At 45.5% G+C, this 24,149-nt stretch overlaps 1 protein-coding gene and 1 pseudogene across 1 annotated transcript in view; one reads left to right on the forward strand and one right to left on the reverse strand.

Annotated features, from left to right (window-relative positions):
• LOC119979047 (transformation/transcription domain-associated protein) overlaps positions 1-24,149 on the reverse strand; it is a 213,511-nt gene that overhangs the window by 160,337 nt on the left and 29,025 nt on the right. The window contains 7 exon segments of the mRNA XM_038821026.1: positions 6,139-6,339; positions 15,008-15,264; positions 15,724-15,889; positions 18,651-18,842; positions 20,014-20,208; positions 22,392-22,489; positions 23,186-23,498. Coding sequence (XP_038676954.1) covers positions 6,139-6,339; positions 15,008-15,264; positions 15,724-15,889; positions 18,651-18,842; positions 20,014-20,208; positions 22,392-22,489; positions 23,186-23,498 — 1,422 coding nt within the window.
• Positions 14,056-14,418, forward strand: LOC119978916 (annotated as a pseudogene).

Below are 24,149 nucleotides of genomic sequence, written 5' to 3' on the forward strand. Positions count from 1 at the left end.
AATAAACTCAAGTGGCAACCACAAAGCAGCAAGTACCAGCCTCACTGGGTACACAGGCTGGAGAACATTGCATTCAACAAAAAGAATATCAAGGAGCAGGGGCACTCGAAATTTTGCTTCTGGGGTTAGAACATAGAACATACAGTGCAGAAGGAGGCCATTCGGCCCATCGAGTCTGCAGCAAACCACTCAAGCCCTCACTTCCACCCTATCCCCGTACCCCAATAACCCCTCCTCACCTTTTTTGAACACTAAGGACAATTTATCATGGCCAATCCACCTAACCTGCACATCTTTGGACTGTGGGAGGAGACCGGAGCACCCGGAGGAAACCCACGCAGACATGGGGAGAACGAGCAGATTCCACACAGACAGTGACCCAGTGGGGAATAGAACCTGGGACCCTGGCGCTGTGAAGTCACAGTGCTATCCACTTGTGCTACCATGCTGCCCCGTCAAGTCGTCAGCCACTATTTGGCGGCATTGCTTTCGATTCTGCCAAAGTTGCCGGGATTACATTTAGCTGCAACATCATTTGTTAGTGCGTGTTTTAGAAAACAACACCAATTTCAAACATTTCGCAATCCAGAGGAAGGACAGGAATTGAGACAGGTTTGCTTGATCTGACCCCACTTTATAAAACCCTCACTCGTAACCTAAACATTTTAAATGCCCAATCTCAGCAAAGTTTAAAAAAAAATATGTTTGTTATCATTGTTAACTCTTTTGGTTGGCTGTCACTAGCGATATATATTTTCCCTAGTAACAAAAGACTGTGACTGTTCAGTTTCCCTCGACTCCCTTTTTTATTAAGTAAAAGTGCACAGAATTAACTTTCCAGGTAAATATTAGTACAGAAAATCATTTTATCACTGCCTGATATATACTGGATCACCCAACTCCTCAAAATGTTTCCTCTGGTGCTGAACATAGGTGAGATACAGATGAGCACCTTGCCATCAATTACTTTTAGAAAGCTGCAAAATGACAGCAATTCACAAACCTTTCTTCTAAGTCCTATGATTCGAAATTCCTCAGCACCATCCCGGAAGCCCTTCACCAAACTAGCACTATTACAGAAATATATATCCTACTTACAACAGCGTACCCACTTCATCTTTGGCGATAAAAGCATTACAGACGCACCATACAATTTCTTTCCAGCAGTAAAGTGATAGTTTGCATTGTCTGTTTTTTAATAGAACAGTCAAATGCCAAGCAGGTAGTGAAGCTATGCCGGCTAGGAAGGTGTCATTTCACAGTCCATCATTTCTGCTGAGTTAGTTCATCAAACCAAGAACACAACTGGCTGAGAAGCTGCCCGGTCAGGGAGAGGTTGTTAAGGTGTTAAGGTTCCTGCTCCTCGCTGCCCAGGCACGAGCAGCTGGTGAGGATGTGATCAGCGCCTGTGATCTAACAGCCAGCCATCACCCACAGTTGGAGCTCATGCATGAAGCATGACCAGTTGGATAAGGGTTGGCGCACGATCAACACCTTGGAATGATACCCAACCCTGCCCCCCACCTCCCCCACCAAAAAAGCCACCCCAGCAGCAGGAGGGGAAGAAGGAGCGTGCTGTTCAAATGCCAATGTCATTTAGGTTTGAAAGCTTCAGACGATCCTTTAGGATTCACGAACCACATAATTCATTCATTTAATACTTTTCCAACCTGTTTTACACGGTTAAGTGACCGACGATAAAGGACGGCATGTGGCGCAGTGGTTAGCACTGGGACTGCGGCGCTGAGGACCCGGGTACGAATCCCGGCCCTGGGTCACTGTTCGTGTGGAGTTTGCACATTCTCCCCATGTCTGTATAGGTTTCACCCCCACAACCCAAAGATGTGCTGGTTAGGTGGATTAATCACGCTAAATTGCCCCTTTAAAGAAAAATAATTGGCTACTCTAAAATAAAATAAAAAAGTGACTGACAATAATAAAAGCAAAATACTGCATATGCTGGCAATATGAAATAAAAATAGAAAAACGCTGGCAATACTTCTCAGATCTGGGAGCAACTGTGGAGAGAAACATTTAGTTTCTAAGAGTACGCCTCTTTTTTTGGAACTGAAGTGTCGAATTGGACTTGAAACGTTAACTGACTGACGAGTTTGAATAAATCTGAGTGATCACCCCACAGCTGCATCATTTCTAATCGCTGTTTTTGGGACATGCCTTCTGATAGGATGGGGGGGGGGGGGGCTTAAGTTGGAAGGGTGAAGCAGCAATTATCTTATAAAATAATAACAGGTTATACCTTCAGTAATTGGAACTGTACTCCAGTGTAAACCAGAGTCTAAAATGTTGGGAGTGAAACTAGGGACAGAATGGTAGCATGAAAATGCTCAATTAATCAAAGATAATCAATATGAAGCAAATTGAGGTGCGGGTGTAGGCCAGAGGTAGGGAAGCACCATGTGCAACAAGGTGTAAAGACTCATTAAAGGATAGATTTTAATGAAATTCCAAATGGATTGCTTAGAAACGGAGTTAAAATTAGGGAACAAACAGTGCTCCTGCAAACCCATTCCAGCTGTGAGATTCCTTGCAGGATTTTCATATATATATTTTTTCATTTAGAGCACCCAATACATTTCTTCCAATTAAGGGGCAATTTAACGTGGCTAAACATCCTTTGGGCTGTGGAGGAAAAACCCACACAAACTGGGATTTTCATATTCAACATCGTCCAAGATGCAAGAAAGCAAAAAAAAAAACTTGAAATGGAGGTCACCCTTGACCTCTCACCTTGAATCAGTGCACAGGATCTGCTGTCATTTCCTTGTTCTCCCTGTCCTAACATTGTTGCATGCCAACTGGATTTTATTGCAGTTTTGGCACAAAAAAAATTGTGTTTTTTTTTGTTTTTGGACCTCAGTGTACCCGAACAGGCACCAGATTGTAGCGACTAGGAGATTTTCACAGTAACTTCATTGCAGTGTTAATAATAATTATTATAATCTCAGCAATCCCTGTGGCTTCCCTCATTCAGGAAGCCTCTCCAAACGTTGCGCCTGTGGACTAGCAATCAGTGGCTGCTATCCATCTGTCGGTGCATGGGGTAGCACTCAACTCAAAGCAGAAGCTTGTGGGTTCAAGTCCCACTCCACAGACTAGAGTACATAATCCAGGCGGACCCTCCCAGTACAGCACTAAGGGGCACTGCATTGTCAGAGATGCCATCTTTCAGGTGAGCACAGTAAGAAGTCTTACAACACCAGGTTAAAGTCCAACAGGTTTGTTTCAAACACGAGCTTTCGGAGCCCTGCTCCTTCCTCAGGGGAGCTTTTAAACCGAGGCCCCATCTTCCCTCTCAAGTGAATGTGGCTGTTCCCATAGCGGTGAGAGAGAGCTCTCCCCTGGTGTCCTGGTCGGTATTTGTCCCTCAGCAAACCGCTAAACAGATGATCATTTATCTCCTTATTGTTTCTGGAAACTTGCTTTGCTTAAACAAATTCGCCATGTTTCCTATAACAGTGAACACACTGCAAAAGCATTCAGTGGGTGTGCAGTACTTTGGGATGTCTGGAGGATGTGAAAGGCTCTGCATAAATGCAGGTTTTCTTTCAATTTTTACCAGACAATGTGGATGATACCAAGTTAAGACAGAGGGGGGTGTTTTTCTTACAAACCCAGTGAGATAGGATGCTTCCTGATAATGCTACAGCACCCAATTCTTGCCACATTGTGGCAGTGTAATGACTCCATGTGAAAGTCACCATAGTCCCAGATGACCATAGGCTGCTCGCCGTTTGATTTAACCTGAGGGTCACCACACCTCCAGGTGAGGGGCAAGGGTGAGAAGGGGGGGGTCCTTCACAAATCTCAGCTGGTACGGGAATTGAACCCACCCACAAATATGTCACTCTGCATCACAAACCAGGCGTCCAACCAACTGAGCTAACTGACCCCCATGACTGCATACTGAGTATATACTGCAAATCAAACTACAATACAGTTCAAACGCACAGTGCCATCAAGTGGCTGAAATTACTGTGGCAAGATATTTCAAAGCATAGGTAGCTAGTGTGACTCAGGGACAAGAATCCTACAGTATAAATCTTGCTTGATGGGGTCATTTTCATTAGACAATACCCCATGGAGAAAATGTTTGAGAATAAAGTGGAAAGAATTCAAGAAAATCTCATTCTTAAATGCACAAGAGGTGGACAATCCAACTGCATCCATACTTTGGGTGAGAGTTTTGCACATTTAAGCCTACAGCAGGTGAACATATAACAAGAGTCCCTGTGTTCAGCCTTTGATGCTGAGAGAATTGCTGTGAATACAACCTCCTACAAATGCTAAAATCTCAACATTACAGCAACAGAACGGTGTAGAATCATAGAATCCTTAGTGCAGAAAGAGGATCCTACCTAGACCAATGCCCCCACCCTATCCCCACCTAAATCGCCCACTAAGGTGACCAATCCACCCAACCTGCAAATCTTTGGACTGTAGGAGGAAACCAAGCAGACACAGGGAGTGTGCGCAAACCCCACACAGTCACCCAAGGCTGGGATTGAACCTGGGTCCCTGGCACTGTGAGGCAACACTGCTCACCATCTTGCCGCGCCCCCCCCCCCCCCCCCCCCCCCCCCCCAAGTTCGAGCTTAGGGTGGGGACCACAGGGGAGTATTGGAAACAAATCATTTGAACTTTACAATGATTAAGAAACATTTAACATCACACATCAGAAATCAATGCCTCGTCAAATATTTTAGGCATCAACAAGTAATCATAATTTGAGATGTGTACGCACATTAAGAATGCAAGTGCTTTAACTTTGGGTTGGCACTGCGCCGATGAAAGAGAGAGATCAAAGAACAAAGAAAAGAGCAAAGAAAATTACAGCACAGGAACAGGCCCTTCGGCCCTCCCAGCCTGCGCCGATCCAGATCCTTTATCTAAACCTGTCGCCTATTTTCCAAGGATCTACTTCCCTCTGTTCCCCGCCCATTCATATATCTGTCTAGATGCATCTTAAATGATGCTATCGTGCCCGCCTCCACCACCTCCACTGGCAAAGCATTCCAGGCACCCAGCACCCTCTGCGTAAAAAACTTCCCACGCACATCTCCCTTAAATTTTCTCCGCTCACCTTGAAATCATGACCCCTTGTAATTGACACCCCACTCTTGGAAAAAGCTTGTTGCTATCCACCCTGTCCATACCTCTCATAATTTTGTAGACCTCAATCAGGTCCCCCCCTCAACCTCCGACTTTCCAACGAAAACAATCCTAATCTACTCACCCTTTCTTCATAGCTAGCACCCTCCATACCAGGCAACATCCTGGTGAACCTCCTCTGCACCCTCTCTAAAGCATCTCGATCCTTCTGGTAATGTGGCGGCCAGAACTGCACGTAGTATTCCAAATGCGGCCTAACCAAAGTCCTATACAACTGTAACATGACTGCCGACTCTTGTACTCAATACCCCGTCTGATGAAGGCAAGCATGCTGTATGCCTTCTTGACCACTCTATCGACCTGCGTTGCCACCTTCAGGGTACAATGGACCTGAACTCCCAGATCTCTTTGTACATCAATTTTCCCTGTATAGTCCGCTCTTGAATTGGATAAAGTTTCGGATGGCATTGAAGTAGTCAAATGTTCTCAAAAGACATGCATGAAAACTATCTGCAGACTTGACCTTCGGAGGAAGTATTTGCAACAATCAGAAGTGAGCAAGTCATATTGGCACAGAAAAAGGGCAGGCAGACAGCCCCACATTTCTTCAGCGCCAATCATGACCTCAGGACATCCCAAACTACAGTACAGCCAAATAAATTTTCGAAGTTCAGTTACTTATAGAAGGTAGGAGATGCAACAGCTAATATGCACAGTGCAAGGTCCCACAAACAGCAATTAAATCATGACCTTTTGTGCTGTTGTTAAGGACAAATATTGCCCAGGATACCAGAGAGAATTCTCGTCTACAAAACAGTGTCATCAGATCTTTTACCCCTCCCCCAACCCCCTCAAAGAGCAGAGGGGCCTCGTTAAAACAACTCATAGTTGACAATCAATTAGCAAGCGCTATGATCAGTAGCATGCCCTCAATTTGAAGAACCCAAAAATCTAAAGCCGCACACGTTCAACATTTTATGTTCATGTGCGAGATTGAGAGGGCCTCACCTTCTCCATAGGAAGTTGAATAGACGCCTTACAGTCAGAAAACTCTGCTGTAATGCTTGGCCCCTGGACTTCGGTAACAACATACTGCAATTTCTGAGACTCCTTCAGCATCTTGCGGTTGCTCCCACCAAACTTGCCCAGGACACGGTAGGCCACGTGGGAGATACTATCAGCTGGGTTACGTAGGGTGCGCCATAAAGCCTGCCCAAAAACAGAATTAAAACAGAAAAATCAACCTTCATGTTAATCCATAATTTAGTGTTTGTTACAACTGCAGCTTGTGCAGTCTGACATTTGTTCAACCATTTACAGGAAGAATAACACAAAAGAGGGAAATGCCCCGATCCAAGTGATTCTGGGACCAGGTGCGGTAAATCAGAGGGTGCTTAGGGCCACCCAAGGCTCATGAAATCCCAGCAATCAACTCCATTGGCACTCCGTTTGCAGGCCTGAAAATTTGGAATATACACCCAAAATACAATCCACCAACAGTGACGGACAGAAGAGAGAAGAGGAGACATGGAATCACAAGCACAATAAAGCATGGGAGGAGTAACTTCATTTGAAGCCTATTTGTGACAATAAGCGATTTTCATTTAATTTCATTGCTTTGTTTTAGAAATACCAACGCCCTATTTCTTCATGCAATCCCTCCTGGAGCGAATGTTTCTTTCTGCACAAGTCTTAAAATAAACTCAATCTTGGGCGAAATTCTCCAACCCCACGCAGGGTCGGAGAATCGCCCGGGGCCGCCGATATTCCCGCTCCCGCCATGTTCAAAATTCTCCCACCCGCCATAAAACGGCGTTCTTCAAATCCCGCCGCCCGCCTCGGAAAACGGCTGGCGCCGGCGGGATGCCATTGTTTTTTTAGGCTTAATTATTCTCCGGCCACGTCGGCGAAAATCAAAGTTGGTTTATAATGGTTGACGCCGTTCAGTTACCTACGTCGAGTGCCCCGTGGGGGGGGGGGGGGGGGGGGGTGTTGTGAAGAGAGAGTGAGATCACTTACATCGCGTGCCAGGGGGTAGGGGTGGGGGGGGGTGGGGGTAGGGGGTTGTTGGGGGTAGGGGGTTGTTGGGGGTAGGGGGGGTTGTTGGGGGTAGGGGGGGTTGTTGGGGGTAGGGGGGGTTGTTGGGGGTAGGGGGGGTTGTTGGGGGTAGGGGGGGTTGTTGGGGGTAGGGGGGGTTGTTGGGGGTAGGGGGGGTTGTTGGGGGTAGGGGGGGTTGTTGGGGGTAGGGGGGGTTGTTGGGGGTAGGGGGGGTTGTTGGGGGTAGGGGGGGTTGTTGGGGGTAGGGGGGGTTGTTGGGGGTAGGGGGGGTTGTTGGGAAGAGAGAGAGTGAAATCACTTACATCGCGTGCCGGTGGGTTGGGGGGGGAGGGTCTGTGAAGAGAGAGAGTGAAATCACTTACATCGCGTGCCGGGGGGTCGGGGTGGAGGTGGTAGGGGTGGGGGGTTTAGGGGTGGGGGGGTTAGGGGTGGGGGGGGTTAGGGGTGGGGGGGGTTAGGGGTGGGGGGGGTTAGGGGTGGGGGGGGTTAGGGGTGGGGGGGGTTAGGGGTGGGGGGGGTTAGGGGGGGGGGGGTTTAGGGGTGGGGGGGGTTAGGGGTGGGGGGGTTAGGGGTGGGGGGGTTAGGGGTGGGGGGGGTTAGGGGTGGGGGGTTAGGGGTGGGGGGGTTAGGGGTGAGGGGTTAGGGTGGGGGTGAGGGGTGGGGGGTTAGGGCTGCGGGGTTAGGGGTGGGGGGTTAGGGGTGGGGGTTAGGGGTGGGGGGTTAGGGGTGGGGGGTTAGGGGTGGGGGGGTTAGGGGTGGGGGGGTTAGGGGTGGGGGGTTAGGGGTGGGGGGTTAGGGGTGGGGGGTTAGGGGTGGGGGGTTAGGGCTGCGGGGTTAGGGGTGGGGGGTTAGGGGTGGGGGGTTAGGGGTGGGGGGTTAGGGGTGGGGGGTTAGGGGTGGGGGGTTAGGGGTGGGGGGTTAGGGGTGGGGGGTTAGGGGTGGGGGTGGGGAACTCAAGGTTCTGCAAGATGGCATAATTAAGTTCAAACATTTGGAGTAATAAATAATGAGGATCACCAAGAGTGCAGCAAATTTTTTTTTCTCTCTCTCAGATAGGCACGTAGCACTTGCCATTTAAAAAAAAACAAGGCATTCACATCTATTCCAGTCGTGTTGGTTGCGGACTCTGCCACCCCTACCCCCCCCCCCCCCCCCCCAACGGCGGGCAGCGTTGATGATGTCGCCCGACGTCAACCGACGCGCCACTTCCGCAGCGGGTGAAACTGACGCGTACAGCGTCACTGCGCTGCTGGCCCTTTCGGGACGGGAGATTTCGGGCTGATAAGCGGGCCCCGACACCTGAGTCACCAGCGCCGTTTATGCCCGCCGGTCAAGGGCATCACGATGGACTTCGGTGAATTTCGCCCCTTGTAGTTTCGGTCCAGTAAACTAACAACTGTTGGGAGTTTGGTCTGAGATCATAATAACGCCTTAACCCTGCATTCCTTCCCCAGAAAAAATGAATAGGAACCTTCCTAAGTTGAAGAAGCTTCTTATCAAACTCAAATTGTTCTTGATAAATACAACTAGAATTTTCCTCCATATACCTCTGCAATTGCAACACAACCAAAGATTTGAACAGCATTGCAGTGCAGCAAATTAACTGTTATTGAACCTATTCAGTATTATTTACTCTGTCCCATGTATTTTGATGGTCTAAGCTCAGGAGTTTATAATTCTGAACAGCAAACACGACACAAAATACGATAAAAATTACAAGCAGCATTATCAAAAACATCACAACAGGAGATTCAACCACACTACAATACAAATCGGGACATCTTTCTCTTCTCCCAGAGTCCCTCCCATTTGATTTGGGGGGTGGCAGGAAACATAGATAGACCAACAGAAAATAGTTGTGATTTATCACAAACCACCTCAGTCAAGAAATAAACTGGGCATCCTTCGACACCTCATCAATTATTTTGTTTATTGAACAGCTACCAAGAATGTGAGGTCGAGGGAGAGGCTGAACGAGAACAGAAGTGAGAGAAAAAGAAACCCTGAATTGGTTGCCTGCTCCTGTGCAAAACAACATCCAGAACTAACCATAAGGAGGCTAACATTGCTGTTGCAAGGCCACAAAAACGATTAGGGAAAAAAGTCAGAAAATTCAGAAGCAAGATCATCAAGCTGAAAAGTCAACTCTCTTTCTCGCCAGATACTCAGCGTGGATTTACAATCCATATTAATGACTTGGATGCAGGGATCGATTGTATTGCAGCCAAAGAGCTTCTGACAATACAAAGATTGGCAGGAAAGAAAGTTGTCAGGAAAGTGCAAAGGGAAATAGATAGGTTACGTGAGTGGGCAAAAGAATTGGTAGATGGTGGAGTATTTTTAAAAAAAATTAAGTTAAGAGGCAATTTAGTGTGGCCAATTCACCTACCCTGCACATCTTTGGGTTGTGGGGGTGAAACCCACGCAGACACGGGGAGAATGTGCAAACTCCACACAGACAGTGACACGGGTCTGGGATCGAACCTGGTTCCTCAGCGCCGTAGGCAGCAGGGCTAACCACTACGCCACCGTGCCACCCCTTAGATGGGAGTATAACTTGGGGAAATATGGAGATTGTACACACTTGGCAGGAAAAATAAAAGAGCAGAATATTATTTAAATGGAGAGACTGTAGAATGTTGTGGTACAGAAGCTAGGTGTCCTTGTACACCAATCACAGACAATTGGCAAATAATTAGGAATGCAAATGAAACGTTGGCCTTTATTGAAAGGGGGATGGAGTATAAAAATGGGGAAGTCTTGCAACAAGTGCACAGGATGTTGGTGAGAACATGCCTGGAGTACGATGTAGTTTTGGTCTCCTTACTCAAGGAGGGATATACTTGCATTGGAAGCAGTTCAGAGAATTCATTAGGCTGACGCCTGGGAAGAAGGGATTGTCTGAAGAAAGGCTGAGCAGGTTCGGCTTAGAAGGTTTAGAAGAACAAGAAGTGATCTTATTGAAACAGAAGATGCTGAGGGGGCTTGAAATGAAAATGAAATAAAAATAGCTTATTGTCACGAGTCGGCTTCAATGAAGTTATTGTGAAAAGCCCCTAGTTGCCACATTCCGGCGCCTGTGCGGGGAGGCTGGTACGGGAATCGAACCGTGCTGCTGTCTGCTTGGTAAGCCAGCAATTAGCCCTGTGAGCTAAACCAGCCATGAACAGGGTTCATGCTGACAGCATGTTTCCCCTTGTGGGGAAACAAGGGGGCACAGTTTAAATACGAGGGGTCTCCCAACTAAGACAGAGCCAAGAAGGAATTTCTTCTCCCAGAGGGTCACCAGTCTTGAAGTTCTCTTCTACGGAGAACAGTGGAGGCAGCCTCACGGAATATACTCACAGCTAAAATAAATCTTTGATTGACTAGGGAGTCAATGATTCTGGGGGTCAGGCAGGAAAATGCAGTTAAGGCTGAAATCAGATCAGCCACAATGTTAATAAATAGGGTAGTAAGCTCGATGGGCCAAATGGTCTACACCTGCTCCTTATTATCTTAATTCCAGCATTTTTGTTTGTTAGCTCAGGTTTCCAGCATCTGCAGTATTTTGCTTTTGCATTAAGGAAGTTGAACGGGTTATTTGGGGTGATGGATGCATGGGGGGGGGTGTTGTTAATATCCTGTATGATATTGAGAAATACAAAGTTGATCCAGGCAAGCAGCTCGACTGTAGTGAATGCGTGAATACTGGAGGACAAAAGCTGAAACTGGGAACACTAAGAGGATTTCTTCACGCACAAGATAATTGAGTTATGGAAAGAGTCATGGGGGAAGAACAGTATAAACGGACAATTGGATTTATGTTTGGAGAAGAAGGGATTAATATATGTGAGACAGTTGATGAATGATAGAGCCATTTGCTCACTCGTGACCAATAGCCCTTTGTGATTTAAAAAATTTATGTTCTTCATATTTGTCTCCCCCACACACTTTACAAAGACAAAAGCTGCAATTGTCTTGTCAAATTCACTGGTCTCTAAATAGAAACATTATTCTGACTCAAGAATGTATTACAATCTAATCCTTTTAATTTAAATTATCTAATGACTCCACTCTTTAAAACACAAAAGAATTGTCACTTTTGCTATTATTTCATTTCTCAATTAAATTATTGGGCAATTCAAAATGTTTAAAATTTCACACACCAGTACTTTTTTAAAATTACTTAGTGGGTTGCAGATGTCACTGGTGAGGCCAGAAATTATTGCCCACACTAAGGTGGTGGTGGGCTGCCTTCTTGAATTGTTGCAGTCAATGGGCCAAATGGCCAAATTCTGCTCCTACATCTTATGAAGAGAGTTTGGATTTTGACCCAGCGACTGTGAAGGATCGGATGGTATGTAACTTGGAGAGGAGTTTGCAGATGGCAGTGTTCCCATGCATCTGCTGCCCTTGTACCCCCGGGTGCTCCAGTTTCCTCCGAAAGACGTGCCCATTAGGTGAATTGGGCATTCTGAATTCTCTCTCCGGCGCCTGTTTGGGTGCACTGAGTGTGGAGACTAGGGGATTTACACAGTAACCTCATTGCAGTGTTGCTGTAGGCCTACTTGTGACACTAATAAAGATTATTAAAAAAGATGAGTGTTTCTGGCAGAACCCAAACTGAGAGTCAGCGAGCAGATAAGACTGTTAACAACACTTTCCCATCTATTTGCTGATGACTGAGAATAGGCTGATGGGGCCTAATTTCCGGCAGCATTCTGTGGACAGGACATACCTGGGTAACTTCCTACATTGCCAGGTAGGTACCAGTGTTTTAGAACATAGAACATAGAACAGTACAGCACAGAACAGGCCCTTCGGCTCTCGATGTTGTGCCGAGCAATGATCACCCTACTCAAACCCACGTATCCACCCTATACCCGTAACCCAACAACCCCCCCCTTAACCTTACTTTTTAGGACACTACGGGCAATTTAGCATGGCCAATCCACCTAACCCGCACATCTTTGGACTTGTGGGAGGAAACCGGAGCACCCGGAGGAAACCCACGCACACACGGGGAGGACGTGCAGACTCCGCACAGACAGTGACCCAGCCGGGAATCGAACCTGGGACCGTGAAGCATTTATGCTAACCACCATGCTACCGTGCTGCCCCTAATAAAGTTACTGTGAAAAGCCCCAAGTCGCCACATTCCGGTGCCTGTTCGAGGAGGCTGGTACAGGAATTGAACCGTGCTGCTAGCCTGCCTTGGTCTGCTTTCAAAGCCAGCGATTTAGCCCAGTGTGCTAAACCAGTTCTTCCTGGTTTTGGATGTACTGGGACAGCTTGGCTAGGAATGCAGCTAGCTCTGGAACACAGTCTCCAATACTATTGCCGAAATGTTGCCAGGGCCCATTTCTTTGCAGTATTCAGTGCCTTTTGCCATTACTTGATATCATGTGGAATGAATCGAATTGACTGAACATTGCATGAACAGTGCTGCCATAAAACAAGTGAATATACCTTGTTTTAGGACTGTAGTAGAGGGCTTACTAGCTCCAACAAAACTCCAGGAAGTAATACTGAATGACAATCTATCTTCACATAAGGTTTGGGAGCCAATTTGGGAAAGTTTCCAAAGCCACTGTTCACTTTTTCTTGTGATAAGGCCACTTAAATGCCACCAACTTTTAAATCTAGAATACAACACCCAATTTGAATTTGTGAAATACGCTGAATCGAACTATTTGGTGCCTTCCCCTCGTTCCTGCTCCTCGTGCTGAGCAGCACGGTAGCACAAGTGGCTTCACAGCGCCAGGGTTCCACGTTCGATTCCCCGCTGGGTCACTGTCTGTGCGGAGTCTGCACGTTCTCCCCATGTCTGCGTGGGTTTCCTCCGGGTGCTCCGGTTTCCTCCCACAGTCCAAAGACGTGCAGGTTAGGTGGACTGGCCATGCTAAATTGCCCTTCGTGTCCAAAAAGGTTAGGAGGGGTTTTGGGTTATGGGGATAGGGTGGAAGTGAGGGTTTAAGTGGGTCGGTGCAGACTTGATGGGCTGAATGGCCTCCGTCCGCACTGTATGTTCTAAGTGCAATTTGACTGACTTGCTTTATTCAGAGCCACTAAAATATCAGATTATCTCTGCTGTGAATCTTTTGGAACTGACACATTCAGATTTCTCAATTTAAATGCAACTGGAAGTTTAGTTTTCTTCTTTCCAAAAAAAACAGGCTGAATCAGATTACTGACAGCAGGGCAAGAAATGGACATTCCATACATTTTCCATTATAGGTTATATGCTGCACATTCGTGCAAAAAGAGCTAAACCTGATAATATAGTTGTACATCATTCTGTTCCAGTCCCACTTAAAATTGGGGTACAACAATTATGAATTGTTTACTAGCATTAATAAAAAGAAACTGTTTCCACTGACTGGACTGGCATGAGGGTCTGCTTAAATAGAAGACACAGGTTCGACATTGGCAAAAAAGCTGGGATAAAAGACAGGAGGAATTTCTTTAGACAAAGAGTTACGATGATCTGGAATACTCTAATAATCTTTATTGTCACAAGTAGGCTTACATTAACACTGCATTGAAGTTACTGTGAAAATCCTCTAGTCGCCACATTCCGGCGCCTGTTCGGGTATACATAGGGAGGATTGAGAATTTCCAAAATTACCTAACTGCACATCTTTCGGGACTTGTGGGAGGAAACCGGAGTACCCGGAGGAAACCCACGCTGACACGGGGAGAACGTGCACACTCCACACAGACAGTGACCCAAGCGGGAATCGAACCTAGAACCCTGGAGCTGTGATGCAACAGTGCTAATCACTGTGCTACCATGCCGCCCACAAGAAAGGGAAGCAGATTCAACATTAACTTTCAACGGGTAACTAAATATATGGTTGTAAAGGGGAAACAAAATGCAAGAAAATGGCAAAAAGGAAGGCACAGGATCTGCGTGACAAGAAAGAGGAGCTACTGAAACAGCTGGATGACCTCAAGGTCGAGTTCTCCCACTCCGTGTTGCTAAGGGGGAGCTGCATCCAAGCTTTCCAAACTCCACATTGATTACAGTCTTGCATCAGGACATGCGTACAATCAGGTGCAAAAAGAGGACTTGAGAAAATTCTACAAGGGCAAAAGGTACATGCCTTTCAGACTTGTGACCAAAGAAGACCACGTGCCATGAATCGTCTGCCGAATAAACATGAAGAGAGTAAGAAGACCAAGAAACAGCAAAGGAAAGAATGTTGGTACCCCGTGAGCAAATTTGCTGTAAATTTCTGTAAATAAATGTTCTACCATAGAAGATATAAAAGGACAAGGGGTAGGGGGACAAACTGGACACTTCTTTCAAAGAGCTGGCACGGTGGGCTGAATGGCCTCATTGCGTTCTATTTTTTTCAAATTAATTCACGGGATGTGGGTGTCGCTGGCTGGGCAAGTATATGTTGCCCATCACTAATTGACCTCGTGTGGCTTACTGGGCTATTTCAAGAGGGCAGTTAGAAGTTAAGTACATTGCTGCGGGTCTTGAATCACATCGGCACAGCCAGGTAAGGGCGGCAGATTTCCTTCCCTAAAGGACATCAGTGAAGCAAATGTTTTTTTCTACAATAAACAATATTTCACGGTCACTATTACTGACACTTATAGCTTTTAGTTTCAGATTTTATCACTGGAATTTAAATTCCACCCAATGCCATGGTGCGATTTGAACCCGTGTTCCCACAGCATTAACCCTTGGCTCTGGATTACTAGTCCAATGACATTACTGCTATGCCACCGCAACAATATGATCCAATCATTAAACGTACAGCAAATCAGGATACAAAGGTTTGATAGATTCATATCTGCTAACGTGTTACAGTCTCAGTTTTACCTGCATGAGCTCTGCTCGTACTGGCTGGATGTGGTCATACAAAAAATCAGGCTGCAAGTTGTCAACGCATAGTTCCAGCGTCCGCAGGCCCTGACTGACCAGGGTCTGGGAGCCATTAAGCGCAGATACTAATGGGTCCATGAGCATAGGCAGGTAAGGCAAGAGGGAACTGAGTCGGACGGGCACGGTTAAACACAGCTCCACAAAGAGATCTTTCATGTGTTGTTTATGCAGGCCACTCTGCAGCATATTCAGCCCTGCAAAAAAAAAAAAACAGCATAAGTATGCATCTGCTACCCTGTTCAATTTCTTTTTCTCAAATAGATGTGGAGACATTTGTCTTATGCATGCGGTACAATGTTAGGAGACAAAGTTATTTTCAGCTTGTTAAATGCTGCGATAAAAATAAAAAGTTTGAATAGTGAAAATTAACAGAAACATTGATATACAGATAGAATCAGGAAATATCCTGGTTCTATGCATTACAACTTACAGAAAATCCACTTTTTGAGTGATACATTTTCAGTCCTGCACTTGTAAGCGCCCAAGCAGATTTAGGACTCAAAGGGAATTATCTTCAACAAGGAACATGCTTTAGCTAATGTTCACTTCAATTAAGTGCCCAATACATTTTATCAAAGCTTGAAATATATTGATTGAACCTGGGGTTATTTCATCAGTTGAACAGTCAGAAACTAATGTAATTGCATTTTTACCTTGCAGCAAGTTAGGCAGTAATGGCAGAAACTCCTGATACAGGAGATCGTGGCTGCCACCCCCAATGGATCGGAAAAGAGCTCGAAGCAACAGAAAGTAGTTGTACGGCTCCTTGGCTGTTTGAGCAAGCTCCATAGAACTGTTCACAATCTTGTGCAGATGAGGCTAAAACACAATGAAATTTGGTGTTAAGAGTGTTTCCAGTTTGGGATGCATGTCAACCGTTGCACAATGGGAAGCACTCTCACCTCAAATGTTTGTGGGTCAAATCCCACTCCAGAGACTGGAGCACAAAATCCAGGCTAACACTCAAAAGTGCAACAGCGAGGGTGCCCCACGCTGTTGGAGATACTGTCGTTTAGATGAGACGTTAAACAGTGGCCCTGCCTGCCCCATCAATGGCGATGGCTTGTGTATGACAATACATACAGCAGACCATCCACCCAATTTCACACAAACACGCGAGAAAACCTGAGCCTCGCCATTCGAAGTAAAAGCGACTTAGCTGCAATTTTGCTTTTATTTTGTTTTGAACTATGCTCCCACATTCATACGAGACTTGTTATTGTTCAGTTAATTCCAAAGGTTTAAACAACCATTCCCTAATCTAGTGAAGCAACATTAACATACAAACCAAAGAATCCAAACATTTAAATTGCTGTTACAGCTCATTAAATTCACTCAACCTTGAATTTTCTGACAGGGGAGAACAGAAGAATAGAGCTTTTTAATATAATATTTTAAAGTGACCTTCATAGAGCAAAATTAGATGTTAAACCATTAATCACCAAGAAAAGCCACATTTCAAAACAGTCACTTCATTTCCATCAGTCAAAATCCAATATATTTTTTCGCCCCGCACACAAAGACATTGCAAACAAAAAAAAATCAAACAAAAGTTTGAATGACAAGAAGCATTTAAGGTAATTACTGGAAAAAGGGAAGAAGGATGAAAGCAGCAAAGGAAAACTCAGATATTCCTACACAACGGTGACTAACTGAACACATGTCTCTGGTCGCTTGTTAAGGGCTCTTGGATGCCGAGATGATTTGACACGATTGTCTATTTTCTGGACTGATTACTCCAGGCCTCCAAGGATACACAAACTATTTCCTGGGATTCAGAAGTTCAAGAGGTGATTTCATCAAAGTTTTCAGATATTATGGGTAACTGACAGGGAGGAACTATCTACCTTATTTCTGCTGGTTAGGGAGTCCAGGACTAGGGTACACAATCCAAAAATTAGGAGCTGGCCTTTCAGGAAAAAATGTAGGAAATGCATTTTTGACAGGTTGGGTAGAAATTTGGGAGTCTCTTCTGCAAACAGCAAATCACACCAATTTTCAATTTTAAATAGGAGATTACTAGATCTTTGTTAACCAGTGGCTTAAGGGATATAGGGCAATGATGCAAAAATGATCAAAATGAAGAGCCAACAGCATTCAGGACTCCTCCTGTTCCTATATATAAAAAATAGACTTCTTTCTCGCATATCATTCCCAGTGCCTGCCACACAAGCAGTACAAAAGGTTGCTTTACTTCTTCATTGTTCAAACATTCAAGCATAACTCCAGGATCGGAGCACCAAAACAATCCAGGGCAACGCTGAAGGAGTGCTGCGCTATCAGCAGTGCCGCCTTTCACTCGAGACGCGAAACCAAGAGCATATCTGCCCTCCCAAAGTGATGTCAAAAAAATCATTTGGCATCATTTCAAAGAGGAACAGGCCAATGTTTTCGCCAAGATTTATCGCTCAACCGACATCGCTGTTTGTGGTGTATCAATTACTGGTCCAGTGGAAATACCACCGCCTCACCCAAGTGGTTGTAAAAGGCACTACATTGGGTGGAAGTATTTCTTTCAATTTCAGTCTTGATGCAATCGATAAAAGGAGGCTATTTCAGGAACAGGAACCTCACGGGTCAGAAGGCCTGTCCTGGCAGCATCATGAGCTTAAAGCCAGACACTTCAACTCGATCCCATGAGTTATTCAAACGTACCTGACCCAATACCCGGGAAACTTCAAAATCAAAATGTAACCAAGAGCCATTTATTTCCGGGACTTGTGGGAGGAAACCGGAGCACCCGGAGGAAACCGTTCCTCCAAGCCTCCTCCCACCCCTCTTCATCTAACCCTGCTGCACCACCACTCTACGTCAGAGCAGTCATAAAATCTGCAGTACTTTATTCACACACTAGCCTCGGATTGTGAAAATGCTTCATTCTTTAAGCAATGCCATCACAACTATGGGCAGCACGGTATCACAGTGGTTAGCACTATTGCTTCACAGCGCCAAGGTCCCAGGTTCGATTCCCGGCTTGGGTCACTATCTGTGCCGAGTCTGCTCGTTCTCCCCGTGTCTGCGTGGGTTTCTTGGCATCATAGAATTTACAGTGCAGAAGGAGGCCATTCGGCCCATCGAGTCTGCACTGACCCTTGGAAAGAACACCCCCACCTAAGCCCACACCTCCATCCTTTCCCCATAACCCAGTAACCCCACCTAAACTTTTTGGACACCAAGGGCAATTTATCACGGCCAATCCACCTAACTTTCACATCTTTGGACTGCGGGAGGAAACCGAAGCACCCAGAGGAAATCCACGCACACAAGGGAAGAACGTGCAGACTTCACACAGACAGTGACCCAGCAGGGAATTGAACCTGGGACCCTGTAGCTGTCAAGCAACTGTGCTACCACGCTGCTCTCCGGTTTCCTCCCACAAGTCCCGAAAGACGTGCTTGTTAGGTGAATTAGACATTCTGAATTCTCCCTCAGTGTACCCGAACAGGCGCCGGACTGTGGCGACTAGAGGATTTTCACAATAAATTCATTGCAGTGTTAATGAAGGCCTACTTGTGACAATAATAATTATTGCGAAAATTTACCAGTTTCTCCCTCATTCGCCTCTGCGCCTCCAACTTACCTTTAGCATCTGCTCATTCTCAGCTGCGAAGAGGGACACCGAGCCAAACACCAGTTTGAACAGCTTGAGATAGAGGTTGGAGAGCTCAACGTTGGAGCCCATTTCTGGAAGTCGGTCGAGAAGATATTCCACCAGAATTGTAGCAAACAGAGCTGAGGTAGAAGGGTTCGCCAAGAATGAGTTGGCCACAATCTGTAGCAGACAATTAATTAAAAGTAAATGACAAAGAATGAATAATTCTAGGATTGGTGTATGATTTTATACTGCATTTACACTGTCAACATATAAAACACATAATTCTAATCAACTTTAAATGACCAGCAAGGAACTTGTAAACTGACGGGTTAGTTATAGAGGCTTATCAATCTCGGATTGCAGAACAGCACAGAGCACATTCTGGACACTGCTTAATGAACAAGTTGACAGCATTGAGAAATTTAGCAACAGCCTTCATGGACTAGCAGACACAAGATCACAATTGTCAATGCGGAGATTGCGTTTGTTACAGAGGTCAAAGTCAACAGAATCTCACGGGAAACGTCACCCAGGACAACTCAGGCTGTTCTATATAACTGGCTAATGGTGCACTTTAGGTCACCTTGCAACCTTGCCTTTGACCCACTTAGTTCTGGCAGACACCATCACAATCCACAATGGGTACACAGGGGAACAAAAAATAGGGGAAACATTATATCATTTGAGCATGTGCTGCTGCCAAACTTCAACACGTAGCTTCATTTTTTTTAAAAACCTTCCAAACACAGAAAACCTGAAGATAACCCATGAAGAAAACTGGAAACATATTTAAAAGATAACGATTTCAGAGCTATGGAGAAAACAGGTGAGGGAGATCATTATCTTCAATATCACACTGGTCCCCTTGGACATTCAAATGTTGGTGCTCCAGTGTAATTTTAGGTCTTGCTTCAGCATTTCAGTATATGAACCAACCCAGCCACTAATGGGACTAGAAATGACCTACATGAGCCCCTGAATGGCAGGGACTCGGGCTACCTGGGCTTAAAGAAAACTCCAAAGATAAAAATGTTCTTGATACTTATAAAACAAATTCCAACAGGTTTGCCACAAAAGTACATGAGGTCCAGATTTTACATATAAATGAAAGATCATCAACCTGTAACGTTGACTCTGTGTCTATCTCCAGATGCTGCCTGGCCTGTTGAGGGTTTGCCGGCATTATCTGGTTTCATTTCAGATTTAAAGCATCTGCAGCCTTTTACTTATGTTTTAGTGTGAATTCTCTCTCCTTTTGCTGGAAAACAAATCCCTTGCATGACAACGCGATGCTGCTCTTATGACAGGCTAAATAGCCATTTAAAAAGTACACGAGAACACCAGTCACCTGAAGTGCATAGTTCTTTGAAATCCTTTCAACCATGTACGGCACAGTCGTTTGAAATATCTCCTTAAATGTCAACGGGTTCATCATAGTGAAGACACCAGCAAAATGCTCCAAAACCTCCTTCTCTTCCTTCATCCTCACCGTCTGGCAATTGGCCACCCGAATGTACGTCTGCCCATTCCCAGCGATCTGCACCTGAGGCGTGAGATTAAATGAAATCATACACGTTAAAATAAACACTTGTTGGATTTCCCAAAACTCTGCCTCATCCCTTCCTTTGAGCATTCCACCATAACACACCCGCGAGTAAAATGCATTGTGTTGGCCTGGGATGTCGAGCTGCGCAGACTTTAAAAGGTCAATTCATTACCGCAACCGTGTCGGATATTTTATGGATCTGCATATGCATTATGCCAGAATTTTAAACATTTCAAATGCTTTCGCTGAAGCATCAAAAAAGCTGCTTGAACAGGTTGATGACCTTGTTAAATAACTTCCAGTCTACCAAGACTCCAGGCTTCAACACCCAGCTTACCAATCCCAGCCATCAGCTCTCCCCAGAGCACCAGTCCAATCAATCCTCACAGACTTCCAAGTTGGAAATCAATCAGCAGGGATAAACTTCCAGAAATATTTCAGAAAAATCCTTGTATGTGGCAACAAATCTCTATAATGTACAGATCACGGTAGCACAAGTGGATAGCACTGTGACTTCACAGCGCCAGGGTCCCAGGTTCAATTCCCCGCTGGGTCACTGGTCCGTGTGGAGTCTGCATGTTCTCCACGTGTCTGCGTGGGTTTCCTCCGGGTGCTCCGGTTTCCTCCCACAGTCCAAAGATGTGCAGGTTAGGTGGATTGGCCATGATAAATTGCCCTTAATGACCAAGGAGGTTAGGAGAGGTTACTGGGTTACGGTGATAGGGTGGAAGTGAGGGCTTAAGTGGGTCGGTGCAGACTTGATGGGTCGAATGGCCGCCTTCAGCGCTGTATGTTGTATGTTCTATCACAAACCATTTGGAATAACAATGCAAAAAAATCCATATACACCTTTCCACGGTAAAATACCTAGAATGATTTCAGTACAAGTGTAAAAGCCCATCATGATAATTATAAAGACTATTATGCAACCATAGCCTGGTAGGTTCCCTTAATATCAATGTATAAAGTATAACATTTCACATGAGGTGTCCACTACAATGAGAGTATTAATATCAGTACCTTTGGGGAGATGAGGAAATTAATTTTTGCACAGTAAGTTATGATCCAGAATGCACTGCCAAAAAGAGATGTTGGAAGCGGATTCAATACTAATCTTCAAAAAGGAATTTGATATACATTTGAAAAGGAAACCAAATGCAGGGCCATGGGGAAAGAGTAGGAGAGCGGAACTGATTGGATAACGTATCAAAGAATTGGCACAGGCACCAAGGGCCAAATGGCCTCATTCTGTACTGTGCGATTCTGTGAAATCAAAGTCAGCCTTTACAATATCGCCATTTACAGCAAAATAGGCACGTGTTTCCACACCACCTTTCTTCAAGCATGCACACTGTAGCATATCGTACGTGTGCACCTCTTTTCCAACGCCATTCCCTAAACTGTTTTCAGCCAATTTAAAGCAGAGGCATCATTGATTGATATGAAGAAACGGGAGCTGGTCAAGCTCTTGCCTGCAAGGGCTAGATTGGGTAAGCCAGGGAGCCTCGCTGAGGGTGGGGTGGGAACGGGGAGGTATGGGTCAGGTTTACAGCTAAAAAGCTTAATTCCATGTACTCACTAAACTGTCTCGAGTTGCTGATAGCAGTCGCGTTTGATGTTCAGATTTAGGCTTTATTCATCAATGAGGAAAGAGCACCGTCAACAGTCCTTTTCGAAGATTTAGCCCCATATAACTTGGAGAACAAGGCAGCACATGAGGCAAAATTGTCTTCAAGGGGTGGGGTTGCCCAAGTATAGAGGGGAGATGTAGGGCAGCATGGTAGCACATGAGGATAGCACTGTGGCTTCACAGCGCCGCTGGGTCACTGTGCGGAGTCTGCACGTTCTCCCCATGTCTGCGTGGGTTTCCTCCGGGTGCTCCGGTTTCCTCCCACTATCCAAAGACGTGCAGGTTAGGTGGATTGGCCATGATAAATTGCCCTTATTGTCCAAAAAGAAAAAGGTGAGATGGGGTTATTGGGTTCCGGGGATAGGGTGGAAGTGAGGGCTTCAGTGGGTCGGTGCAGACTCGATGGGCTGAATGGCCTCCTTCTGCACTGTATGTTCTATGTGGCCGAGAGGCAAGCTGCTGTTTGGACACTACCGACAAGACATCAAAACATACAAAACACACGGCTAAGTCAAAACAACTTTGTCAAAGTACATCACTAATACTGCACCTGGTAAATATCCAAGGCCTGCATTGCATATTTAACCAGCTTGATGTAAATTTGTGTTTCTTTGGGTTGTAACTGCTTGTTGGGAATGAAGGATGCCTCTGAGAAATAGAAAAAAAAATTTGCAGACTGCACTTAATGACCTGACAAACATGACTTATTTTTTTTTTAAATACAGCTCCAATGGCATAGAGCCTAAAACATAAACATTTTTATACAATTACTGCACACATTTTCAAAAATACTCTTCAGCACTACTCGTTGACATGTGATACAAATATTAACTGTACAATTCCTCACTATTAGTGGAATGCTTAATTATGGTGCCAACTTTCATTCCTTCATCAACACTTTCCTCCACATTCGGATATTCACATCTGACAGAAAACGTCAGCCGAGTCTTTTCAAACCTGCCCGCTTGCACGAATTAAACATCAACATCGTTCGATAATGATTTGCATTACTATCACACCTTTAATATAGTGAAACACCCCAACTTGCTTCATGGAAGCAATTATCAAATATAATCCAACACCAAGCCATTCAGGAAATATTATAACAGATAACCGAAAGTTCGATGAAACAGTTTTAAGGGGCAACTCGAGAGGTGAAGAGGTGTATAGAGGGAATTCCAGGACTTCGGGCCCAGGCACCTGCCAGCAATGCAGTATTTAAGATTGGGGATGCTCAAAACAAATGAATGATTCCTTAGAAAATATTTAACTGTCGGTGAAGCGTGTATGGCGGAGTATTGGATGGAGATACAAAGCAAGAGAACAAGCATCAATATATCTTACCTCCTGGCGCTTTGCATGAGGTTATCCCCCATGTAATTGTCTTCACACCACATACCAGAGTCTTCACCAAGCTGCGACAGTCGGACACTTGGAAGGTCTGCTTCTCCTCTTTATCTTTGTCCCCGTGTTTGTCCAAGGCTGGTGCAGGGAGGGTGGGGGTTGGTGGAGCGGGAGGGGGAACAGAGGACGTTGGAGTTGCTTGAGCCGCCGCAATTGGGGCATCTGTGGCCGTCAGCTCGGACTGTGGCTTGCATTTCTTAAAGATAGTGGACAGCTGATAGCGAGAAATGGTGTGAAACTTCAGCACAAACACCTAGAACCAAGGCACAAATGGAAGTTGGAAATTTTGCTTTTTCCTCACACCACCACCTCCTCCTCCTCCTCCCCCCCCCCCTCACCGCCCCCCCCCCCCCCTCACCGCCCCCCCTCACTGCCCCCTCACCTGCCCCTCCACACACCCCCCATACATGCACCAGTTAGTTTGTCAACTATCAGTAATCGTACTTCATGGACAACTGATAAGCTCCTTAAGTGAAAAGGAAAGTTACAACTTCAATCTCTTCCTCAGAGAAATGGTTCAATTCCAGGCTGCCAGGTGGCGAAAGATACAACTGGAGCCTAATCTTTACACACCAAGTTTGTATTTACAGAGGCACACATTATAAACACCCACCTCCAAACCCAACATCCACAGATTCAGTCTGCAAGTGAACTCCCATACCATCCCCTCCCCCATTAATCCATAACAAATGCTTTCTCAATTCCTCCCAAAGCGAGGCAGCTACGGTCAATGACACAGCACATAATGAAGGGAGGTAGGAAATGAATCCTGCTATTCCACGTTATGACTGCCCAGATTCATCATTGGACCTGGGCTCATTGCATCCATTTTAAAGTCAAACGTGCTTTCTCTAGTCATCATTTTCATTTATATCATTTTAAGTTAAATAGAGCAAGTTAGGTG

The sequence above is a fragment of the Scyliorhinus canicula genome, chromosome 15 (assembly GCF_902713615.1).
Source record: "Scyliorhinus canicula chromosome 15, sScyCan1.1, whole genome shotgun sequence".
Classification (NCBI taxonomy): Eukaryota; Metazoa; Chordata; class Chondrichthyes; order Carcharhiniformes; family Scyliorhinidae; genus Scyliorhinus; species Scyliorhinus canicula.